Source organism: Acipenser ruthenus, chromosome 36 (assembly GCF_902713425.1).
Source record: "Acipenser ruthenus chromosome 36, fAciRut3.2 maternal haplotype, whole genome shotgun sequence".
NCBI classification, from domain to species: domain Eukaryota; kingdom Metazoa; phylum Chordata; class Actinopteri; order Acipenseriformes; family Acipenseridae; genus Acipenser; species Acipenser ruthenus.
In genome coordinates, this window is record NC_081224.1 from 2,979,791 (window position 1) to 2,991,590 (window position 11,800).

Genomic DNA, 11,800 nt, shown 5'->3' on the forward strand with positions numbered 1-11,800 from the left:
CTGTGTTTGTGACTCTGGGTGTCTGTGCTTGTGTCTGTCTCTGTTTTACCTGTGTGTGTGTCTGTGTTTGTGACTCTGGGTGTCTGTGCTTGTGTCGGTCTCTGTTTTACCTGTGTGTGTGTCTGTGTTTGTGGCGCTGGGTGTCTGTGCTTGTGTCTGTCTCTGTTTTACCTGTGTGTGTGTCTGTGTTTGTGACTCTGGGTGTCTGTGCTTGTGTCTGTGTCTGTTTTACCTGTGTGTGTGTCTGTGTTTGTGACTCTGGGTGTCTGTGCTTGTGTCGGTCTCTGTTTTACCTGTGTGTGTGTCTGTGTTTGTGGCGCTGGGTGTCTGTGCTTGTGTCTGTCTCTGTTTTACCTGTGTGTGTGTCTGTGTTTGTGACTCTGGGTGTCTGTGCTTGTGTCTGTCTCTGTTTTACCTGTGTGTGTGTCTGTGTTTGTGACTCTGGGTGTCTGTGCTTGTGTCTGTCTCTGTTTTATCTGTGTGTGTGTCTGTGTTTGTGACTCTGGGTGTCTGTGCTTGTGTCTGTGTCTGTTTTACCTGTGTGTGTGTCTGTGTTTGTGACGCTGGGTGTCTGTGCTTGTGTCTGTGTCTGTTTTACCTGTGTGTGTGTCTGTGTTTGTGACTCTGGGTGTCTGTGCTTGTGTCTGTCTCTGTTTTACCTGTGTGTGTGTCTGTGTTTGTGACTCTGGGTGTCTGTGCTTGTGTCTGTGTGTGTGTCTGTGTTTGTGACTCTGGGTGTCTGTGCTTGTGTCTGTGTCTGTTTTACCTGTGTGTGTGTCTGTGTTTGTGACTCTGGGTGTCTGTGCTTGTGTCTGTCTCTGTTTTACCTGTGTGTGTCTGTGTTTGTGACTCTGGGTGTCTGTGCTTGTGTCTGTCTCTGTTTTACCTGTGTGTGTGTCTGTGTTTGTGACTCTGGGTGTCTGTGCTTGTGTCTGTCTCTGTTTTACCTGTGTGTGTGTCTGTGTTTGTGACGCTGGGTGTCTGTGCTTGTGTCTGTGTCTGTTTTACCTGTGTGTGTGTCTGTGTTTGTGACTCTGGGTGTCTGTGCTTGTGTCTGTGTCTGTTTTACCTGTGTGTGTGTCTGTGTTTGTGACGCTGGGTGTCTGTGCTTGTGTCTGTGTCTGTTTTACCTGTGTGTGTGTCTGTGTTTGTGACTCTGGGTGTCTGTGCTTGTGTCTGTCTCTGTTTTATCTGTGTGTGTCTGTGTTGCAGGTGCAGCTTGGCAGTGGCAGTCCATCGACGGCTCTGTGGAGCTGCCCCTGGTCCCTCACTCTGTGAAGGAGCTGGTCAGGGAGTTTGACCTGTGTGTCACGGGAGAGGGGCTGGCCTGCTTACAGGTGCAGAACTCAGGGCTCCTCCTGAAACTCATCCCCAACATTCAGGTGTTCGCCAGGGTCGCCCCCAAGCAGAAGGTCAGTGATTGCTGGTTCAGTGGTCCTCGAACTGGGGCCCAGTCCCCTGAAAATTCCAGAAACTTCTCTTTTGATAAACCACACATACAGGGTGATTCATAATTGGTGCAACATGCGACCCTCTTGCATCACAGAGCGTTATCATCCTCCACGTACCCTCCAGTTCCTGTGATGCTCCAACAGCTTTGTGTGAATTATGAATCAGCCTGTATATGAGGCATTTGCTTTCACTAGTGAAGAGTTTTATTTTTCTTGTGAGTTGCCAATCCCCATTTTTCAGTGGGGACAACATGACTAAGAGTCTCCTTCTGTCTGTCCTGAGTCTATCGCCACTTAATTTCCAACTGTGTGTCCTCTGGTCCTGGTATCTGTTTTGTGCTTTAAGTAATGGTTTGGATTAACTGTCAACTCTTTTAAAGATTTTAAAGACTTCAATCATGTCTTCACTGTCGTCGTCCCCCTCCCACCCTCCACCCCACGTTCTTCTGTGTGTTCCAGGCTAAATAGATTCTGTTCTGTATTCAGTCCGTCTTCGTAGCTCATTCTTTTAAGCCCTGGGATCAGTCTGGTTGCTCTTTCTTTGGATTCTCTCCATGTTTACCTTTTTATACGTTGATGAGATAACGTGCTGTAGCCTTTCTCTTTTCAGCACTTTCTTTCTCAGTCAGTATGCCATGCCGGAGCTTTGTGTAAATGCTGAGTGAAAGTTGTGATTTGGGTTGCAGGAGTTTGTGATCACCAGCTTGAAGAGCCTGGGTTTCATTACCCTGATGTGTGGAGACGGCACGAATGACGTGGGAGCCTTGAAACACGCGCACATAGGTGAGTCTGTGCAGGGCTGGGCTTCAGGGTTGCATAGCAGTAACTGTGGCTAATCAAGCATGTATTAAAACCTGGAATGGGTGAAACTGCTATGCAATAGGAGTCTTGTTTTCCAATTGGATGTTGAAATCCAATTAAAAAAGGTTAGCGAGTCAAAGTTCTTCAAGTTTCGCCAATGCAGTTGCTATAAAAGACAAGAAAGTGTATATATAGTTAAATAATGTATAGTTAGAAAATTATAGTAATCAGCAGTAATCTTAGTGTGACGTCCTTTCTATCCGATACAAGCCATCTGATACAAAGAAACCTCAGATGGATGTATCACATCAATATCAGGACACCCAGTCCTAGGTTTCAGAACTACCCATGTTTAGGTATATTATTGAAACGACCGGGAGCCAGGAAATTGAGCAATCTGTTCTGAACTCATCACAGCTCTCATCACAGCATCAACCGAGTCTGTAGGTTTACTGATTAGAGTTATTCATGCAGCTATAAGGGAGGAATTACCCCTGGTACCTGATCATTTAAAATATATATATACTTAGTAATTCTGAGACTGGGTGCAGCAAGGCTCGTTTCTAACCCTGCTCAAACTCCTGGCTCCTGATCATTTTAATAATAGACTGCATTGAGGGGAGTTCTGAAACCAAGGACTGTGTGCAGCAGCAAGGCTAGTGTGAGTTTCTAACCCTGCTCAAACTCCTGGCTCCTGATCATTTTAATAATATACTTCATTGAGGGGAGGTCTAAAACCCAGGACTGGGTGCAGCAGCAGGGCTAGTGTGAGTTTCTAACCCTGCTCAAACTCCTGGCTCCTGATCATTTTAATAATATACTTCATTGAGGGGAGTTCTGAACCCCAGGACTGGGTGCAGCAGCGTGTGGACCAGGCAGTGACCCTACCCCCGTCTCTCTCTCTGTGTTTCAGGGGTGGCCCTCTTAGCCAATGCCCCAGAGCGAGTTCCTGAGAGGAAGAGGAAGTCCAGGGAGACTCAGAACGACACCAAGCCCTCCCTCCCCTCGCTGCCCAGCGGCAACGTCAAGCTGGCCTCACGAGCCGCCAAACAGAGAGCCATGTCACAGCGCGAGGAGCAGCTGGCGATGCAGAGGGTCAGTCAGCAGCACTCCCCTAATAAGTGTCCCACAGTAAAAACATAGCAAAGTGTAACAAAGCCCATGGAAAACATGGTAATGCATAGGTAAGCATCGTAAAGAATAGGGAGGCATAGTAAAGCATATTAAAAAAAAAAAAAAAACATGTTAAACTAACCCTTATAAAAGTTTACACTAGTAAAAGCACAGCAAAGTGTAAAAGCATAGTGAAAGCATGGTAAAGCACAGACAGCCAATGCAGATTATAACCATGGGAAAAGCATGGGGTGAAACTGCAAAATTACCAAGCAGATTTACCACAGTAAACTTTTATATCTGAACTTTTGTGTTTTATTGCAGGAGCGAATCAGCCAGGTGCTAAAGGAACTGGAAGAGGACCAGATTCAGGTGGTTAAACTGGGAGACGCCTCCATCGCTGCTCCTTTCACCTCCAAACTCTCCTCCATACAGTGCAGTGAGTATCCGCAAGCAAACTCTGAACCAGGCTAGACGTAAACTAGGTGAAACTCGGCTAGGTGTAGACAGGACTAGACGTAAACCAGGCTAGGTGTAAACTAGGCTAGACGTAAACCAGGCTAGGTGTAAACCAGGACTAGACGTAAACCAGGCTAGGTGTAAACCAGGCTAGGCATGAACAGGGCTAGACATAGACTTGGTGTAAACTTGACTAGACGCAAGTTGATTGTAGCTAACAATGTAACTCAATGTCACATTTTAGACCTATATATATATATATATATATATATATATATATATATATATATATATATATATATATATATATATTAGAGGTCGGCACGGGTAGAAAATCCGGAACCGGGTACCCGCCGTGAAAAATACCCGGGTACCCGGATGTTTTTCGGGTAATGATTTTTAAAAAATCACATATATTAATGTTTTAAGTGCATGATACATGTTTAAATACTATATAGTACACATACATTTAGTCCCTTCAGATCTGTAGACTTGTGTAACCTTTTTCAGTACTGGAAACATCAAAATAGTAGTAATAATAATAATAATAATAATAATAATAATAAAACATATCCGTTTGAATGCAGTTATTAATGTTAACTGTGCTTCATGCTGTGGGATTCTTTGTGACATATATTGGTCATATTCTACTGTTGTTGTTGTTGTTGACATGGCTGTTATGTTCAGTTTTAAAACTAATGCAGTAGTACAGCAACGCTATTTTTATTTTATTTATTTCCTTGTTTATTTTCAAATAAAGGCTACTTCTTTGATCTTTTTGAAGAAACTATGTCTGCGCAATAACTGTAGGTAAAGCATTCCGTATTGGAAGCCATACAGTTACTATTAATGGATCACAGACAGTGGTTAATTTGTGCTGGGGCTCAGGGCTTGACCTCTGGGCTTGACGAGGCTCAGCCCCTCTCTGGGCTTGACGAGGCTCAGCCCCGGCCCCCCTGGGCTTGACGAGGCTCAGCCCCGGCCCCTCTGGGCTTGACGAGGCTCAGCCCCTTTCTGGGCTTGACGAGGCTCAGCCCCGGCCCCCCTGGGCTTGACGAGGCTCAGCCCTGGCCCCCCTGGGCTTGACGAGGCTCAGCCCCGGTCCCCCTGGGCTTGACGAGGCTCAGCCCCGGCCCCGGCCCCGGCCCCTCTGGGCTTGACGAGGCTCAGCCCCTCTCTGGGCTTGACGAGGCTCAGCCCCGGCCCCTCAAGGATTGACGAGACTCGGCCTCGGCCTCTCTGGGCTTGACGAGGCTCAGCCCCGGCCCCTCTGGGCTTGACGAGGCTCAGCCCCGGCCCCTCTGGGCTTGACGAGGAATAGCCTGGCACCTCTTCAGCTATGAAAGTTAAAAATGTCATAAAATGTTTTGCTCTCAAAGGCAATTTCTTAAAATTCAGTTGATTAAAACAGTTTTATCAATTCTGCAAGTTCTTGCGTGCGCTAAACAGAGACAGTCTACTGCCAGGGACATTTAATTACTTTACAATTTCAGCTACGTGTCATAAAGATGACACTGGCTGTGAAAGAAGGACTGCGACTCTATTGTCATTTTTTATACACAAATTAAATAAGCTTACTTGATTTGAAAAACGTCTACAAGCAAATTCCTACACTGCTATTTTTGAAGTGAATGCTTGGATTGAATGAGTAGTACCCAACAAGCTTCAATATGAAAGCTGAACATTAATTTCAATAAACAACAAGTTTTTAATGAAAAAAAAAATATTGTAGCCTACTTCGCTAAAGTGAAAGCTGGCTTCTGTTTTAAATACCACTGCTTCTGGTTATACTACTGCTTAATAACAGGAAGAACGTTTTATTTAGGGTTGGTGTTGAACCCCTACCCAACCCTGCTAACATCCCCTATTCAAAACATATATAAAAACAATAAGAACAGTCTGGTTCTCTCTCGCCTTTTTTCAATTAGTAGAATTTAACGAATACAGAATAAAAACAACGCAAGCTAACAATTATCGAGCCTAAATTTTTTTTTTTTTTTTTTTTTCAATCTCCACAAACTGCAGGTTCCGTTGCATTTACAGCACTGATAATGTTAGATATAGCTAGATATTACTACAGTGAGGACAATGGGCCAAACCAATGTTTGTGTAGGGTGTGGTGTGTTGTTTCTTTTAAATCAATGTCGGTCTTCTGGAGTCATCTGAATGCCTTTCCACTTTTTATTTCATTTTAAACCGTTTAAATGCCAAACCATAACAAAACATCGAATAATAATGCATCCACACAGAGCATAAAAAGTGGACGGGCAAAGTACACAGTCGTCACCGCCACCCCTGAATTTATTTATCTGCACATACTTTGTAGATGATGTAGACTACGTGATTATAAAGTCTAACACTAGGACTTGTATAATGCTCTTTCAGCTTGCTATGATTCTGAATGTGTGCTTCTTAAGAACGGTATTATTGTCTCTGCTCTTTCTTTATCAATGAAGCTCTGATCACAGAGTTATCACTGATATAAACCAGCAGGATGGTGTTATGCTGTTTTGTTTCCGATTTAGTTCCTCAGTAGAATAGTCTCTGCAGTTCTTATTATTGAGGTGTGCTTGCCGCTTGCTGTGTGTTATTGTTTTGTGTAAAACATTGATATCCTGTCAGCTAAGAAAAGGTTTCATGCAAAAGCTGGTTTTAACGTTCTCTTTATTACACCGTCCAGAGACCCGCGCTTACAACTGCACTGTCATATTTTCTACATTTCTTTAAATTCTCAAATTAATAAATCAAAACCCAGGTAGTACCAGTTTTCGGGCACCAGTGCCGACCTCATAATACAGGTGCATGCCACTTATAACGGACTCCAAGGGGACAATGGTACGTTGTAAACCCAATTCGAAATGCTGTGTGTAACTGCGAACATACGTACCTTAAATATTTACTCTCTGTAGACATGTCAAATGCTTGTTGTCCCTGTCAAATAAATACTGGTAAATGTGCCTGTGGAACAGGAAAACTGTACGTATTAAACAGTATATACGTTATAAGCGAGTCCGTTTTAACCAGAGTAACTCCCCATTAAAGCCCATGTTGGACCTGCCTCCTCAATACGATATGAACAGAACTCCATTATAAATGGAGTACACCTGTATGTATGTATGTATTGTAAAGGAGCTGCACTCTCTGCGGTTCGTTGCCCCTTTAAAAACAGACCCAGGACACAGAAATTGAGTTTTTCAGCGCTGACGCGCTATTTTTAATAGACAAACAAAAACAAAATAAACAAAACAAACACCTAGCTCCTTCGGAGCGCTGACTAGCACGCAGGACGGCTAAGCCGTTTACCTGACAAATGACAAAATAAATCACACAGGTTTAACACGACCTTTTTTTCCTTTACGGTTGCACACAACTCCCAGCCGGGCTCTTCACTCTTCAGCAGCCTCGAGCAGACTGACTGCTTCTCTTAAATACTCTGCACCTGGTTCTAATTTACAATTACCACCAGGTGTAGGGGATAATTAACAATAAAATAAATCAAAACAATTACACAGGATGTGCCTACGCACATGTTTTGTGCAGGGAAGATATTAACCCCCTTCCTGCTGTCCTACAGTATGTGTGTGTGTGTGTGTGTGTGTATATATATATATATATATATATATATAGCGAATGAAGGATTGTATTGAATGATTTTGTTATTTTGTTAGCTGCAGCCACTGTGGTGTTATTTCCATCTGATTCAAGCTATTTGATACAGTACTTGTATACAACTGTATATTATAAATACATCTCAGAAGGCTGTATGACAGCAATGTCAGGGTTAACTATATATTATAAAGAAATTGGAGACGGCTGTATCACACCAATGTCAGGGTCTACTATTCTGTATATTGTAAAGAAATGTCATATGGCTGTGGCACATCAATATATTATAAAGACATTTCATATGGCTGTGTAACATTTATTTATTTTTTAGCAGACACCCTTATCCAGGGCGACTTACAATTGTTACAAAACATCACATTATTTTTACATCAATATCAGTATCTAGTATATATTATAAATAAGATATATTATGAATACATTTCATCTGGCTGTGTCACATCAATATCAGGGTCTACTATATATTATAAAGAACCTGCAGATGGTTGTATCACATCAATATCAGGGTCCTCTGTGTATTATAGTCCCATACGAATGTGTGTTTTTCCCTGTGTGCCTGTCTGCCCGCAGTCTGCCACGTGATTAAGCAGGGCCGCTGCACGCTGGTCACGACTCTGCAGATGTTTAAGATCCTGGCCCTGAACGCTCTGATCCTGGCGTACAGTCAGAGCGTCCTGTACCTGGAGGGGGTGAAGTTCAGCGACTTCCAGGCCACCCTGCAGGGGCTGCTACTGGCGGGCTGCTTCCTCTTCATCTCCAGATCCAAGGTCAGACCCCCAACGAGCCACCATGCATGCATGTATCCATCCATGCATCCATTCACCCATGCATCCATGCACCCATGTATCCATCCATGCATCCATTCACCCATGCATCCATGCACCCATGTATCCATCCATGCATCCATTCACCCATGTATCCATCTATGCATCCATTCACCCATGTATCCATCCATGCATCCATTCACCCATGCATCCATGCACCCATGTATCCATCTATGCATCCATTCACCCATGTATCCATCCATGCATCCATTCACCCATGTATCCATCTATGCATCCATTCACCCATGCATCCATGCACCCATGTATCCATCCATGCATCCATTCACCCATGTATCCATCTATGCATCCATTCACCCATGCATCCATGCACCCATGTATCCATCCATGCATCCATTCACCCATGTATCCATCTATGCATCCATTCACCCATGTATCCATCCATGCATCCATTCACCCATGCATCCATGCACCCATGTATCCATCTATGCATCCATTCACCCATGTATCCATCCATGCATCCATTCACCCATGTATCCATCTATGCATCCATTCACCCATGCATCCATGCACCCATGTATCCATCCATGCATCCATTCACCCATGTATCCATCTATGCATCCATTCACCCATGCATCCATGCACCCATGTATCCATCCATGCATCCATTCACCCATGTATCCATCTATGCATCCATTCACCCATGCATCCATGCACCCATGTATCCATCCATGCATCCATTCACCCATGTATCCATCTATGCATCCATTCACCCATGCATCCATTCACCCATGCATCCATTCACCCATGTATGCATTCATCCATGCATCCATTCACCCATGCATCCATTCACCCATGCATCCATTCACCCATGCATCCATTCACCCATGCATCCATGCACCCATGCATCCATGCATCCATCCATGCATCCATTCACCCATGCATCCATTCACCCATGCATCCATGCACCCATGCATCCATTCACCCATGTATCCATCCATGCACCCATGCATCCATTAACCCATGCATCCATTCACCCATGCATCCATCCATGCATCCATTCACCCATGTATCCATCCATGCATCCATTCACCCATGCATCCATTCACCCATGTATGCATTCACCCATGTATCCATCCATGCATCCATTCACCCATGCATCCATTCACCCATGCACCCATGCATCCATTCACCCATGCATCCATTCACCCATGTATCCATCCATGCATCCATTCACCCATGCACCCATGCATCCATGCACCCATGCATCCATTCACCCATGCATCCATTCACCCATGTATCCATCCATGCATCCATGCACCCATGCATCCATTAACCCATGCATCCATTCACCCATGTATCCATCCATGCATCCATGCACCCATGCATCCATTAACCCATGCATCCATTCACCCATGTATCCATCCATGCATCCATTCACCCATGTATCCATTCACCCATGCATCAATTCATCCATTCACTCATGTATTCATGCATCCATGTATGTGGTGTAAGGCTGCCCTTATAAAAGTTTACCACCGCAGATTTGCACAGTAATTTTTCAGCTTTCCCACAGTTATACTGCTGTGCATTTACTATAGTTCACCGTGGTGTGCCACCTCTGCAGTGCTTCCCCTATGCTTTACCATGCTTTCACTGTGCTTTATTACACTTTGCTGTGCTTTTACTGTGGGAGGGTCAGTTTTACCCAGGTTTGTTTTCTCTCTCCCCCTCTCTAATTAGTCGTCTAGTTTAACATCATTTTTTTCTCCCCCTCCCCCTCTCTCTGCAGCCCCTGAAGACACTCTCGAAAGAGCGCCCCCTGCCGAACATCTTCAACCTCTACACAGTTCTGACGGTGCTGCTGCAGTTCCTGGTTCACTTCTGCAGCCTGGTTTACCTGTACAAAGGGGCTCAACTCCGCAGCAGCCCCAGGTAACCAGGCCTGAGTGCAACAGCTCCCTTAACACTACGAGCAAAAAGCAGAGTCTTTCTACTGTGTCAAAGAAAAATTGTACTTTCAAAAGTTGCAGCATTTGATGTATGGAAATGTGTGAAAGAAGCCATGTTCATATAGTTTTAGTAGAATGATTTCTCTTGTGTAGTACTGTGTGAGGTCTGTAAATGAAAAATGGCTTCTCCTCCTTACACCTCGCACCCTGATTTATTTTTGTTTTTAGAAAGCAAGTAAAAACACCAGGTTTGAACCCGGGCAGTATTGAGATCCAGCACTGTATTAGATCAATCGACTAGAGAACCTGTAGCGTGTGAGTCTGTTACTTTTTACAAGACTGCCGGACAACTCTAATCTGTAGTATATTAGAACGTTTACCATGCAAACCCTGCCCTCCCTCCCTCAGTCCATCCTTCCTCCCCTGAATCCATCCTTCCCTCCCTCCTTCAGCCCATGCTCCCTCCCTTCCTCCCTCCCTCCCTCCTGGAGAGAGCTCTCACCCTGCTGTTCTCCCATGCTGCAGGGAGGATCAGTTTGTGGATCTCTACAAGGAGTTTGAGCCCAGCCTGATCAACAGCACGGTCTACATCATGTCCATGGCCATGCAGATGGCAACCTTCGCCATTAACTACAAGGTAGGAGAGGAGAGATCCACACTGCCTGGCAGAACCATGCAGGGACAGATACAAGAGTTTTATTATGAGCTTAATAAGACACACCTATGCACTGGGGCTCCAAAAAGGGATAGATGGCTTCTCATGATGGCTTCTCTGATTGGTTACAGGCATTCCCAATATGTTAACATTGTTAATGTTTTAAACGTGTTTAATCCTAAAGGCACAGCTGCAAATTCAAAATGTTGCACTATGGAGTGTGTTACTGTAGTACATAGTGTGTGTAAGTCAGGACTCAAGTAACATTCTTCCCCTCTCTCTCCCCGTCTCTCCCCCTGTCTTTCCCCCTCCTCTCTCTCCGTCCTCTCCCTCTCTCTCTCCCCCCGCTCTTTCTGTCCCCTCTCCCCTCCCCCTCCTCTCCCTCTCTCTCTCCCTCCCCCTCCCCCTCCTCCTCTCCCTCCTCCCTCCCCCTCCCCCTCCCCCTCCTCCTCTCCCTCCTCCTCTCTCTCCCTCCCCCTCCCTCTACCTCTCTCCCTCCCCTCTCCCGTCTTTCTCTACCCCTCTCTCTCCCCTCCCCCTCTCTCCCCCCTCCTCTCTCTCCCCCTCTCTCCCCCCTCCTCTCCCTCCCCCTCACTCCCCCTCCTCTCTCCCCTCCCCTCCTCTCTCCTTCCTCCTCTCCCCCCTCTCCCCCTCCCCCTCCTCTCCCCCTCTCCCCCTCCCCCCATCTCCCTCCCCCTCCCCATCTCTCTCCCCCCCTCTCAGGGTCACCCCTTTATGGAGAGTCTTCAGGAGAACAAGCCCCTGCTCTGGAGCATCGCTCTATCAGGTCTGGCCATCGTGGGGCTGCTGTCAGGGTCCTCTCCTGAATTCAACGAGCAGTTCTCCCTGGTCGACATTCCCTTTGAGGTGAGCAAACACACGCTTCCCGGCTGTGACTCCGCATGCAGCCCACATACCTGCCGTCTGACTAGAAGCACAGTTTAACATAAACTGCACGTTTCA

General features: G+C 45.6%; 1 protein-coding gene across 2 annotated transcripts in view; it reads left to right on the forward strand.

Annotated features, from left to right (window-relative positions):
* LOC117402033 (endoplasmic reticulum transmembrane helix translocase) overlaps positions 1 to 11,800 on the forward strand; it is a 38,532-nt gene that overhangs the window by 24,564 nt on the left and 2,168 nt on the right. For both annotated transcript variants that reach the window (XM_059008021.1, XM_059008022.1), the window contains exons 18-25: positions 1,213 to 1,412; positions 2,138 to 2,234; positions 3,166 to 3,347; positions 3,690 to 3,804; positions 8,019 to 8,215; positions 10,023 to 10,165; positions 10,708 to 10,819; positions 11,561 to 11,704. In XM_059008021.1, coding sequence (XP_058864004.1) covers positions 1,213 to 1,412; positions 2,138 to 2,234; positions 3,166 to 3,347; positions 3,690 to 3,804; positions 8,019 to 8,215; positions 10,023 to 10,165; positions 10,708 to 10,819; positions 11,561 to 11,704 — 1,190 coding nt within the window. The remainder of the gene's footprint in view (positions 1 to 1,212; positions 1,413 to 2,137; positions 2,235 to 3,165; positions 3,348 to 3,689; positions 3,805 to 8,018; positions 8,216 to 10,022; positions 10,166 to 10,707; positions 10,820 to 11,560; positions 11,705 to 11,800) is intronic.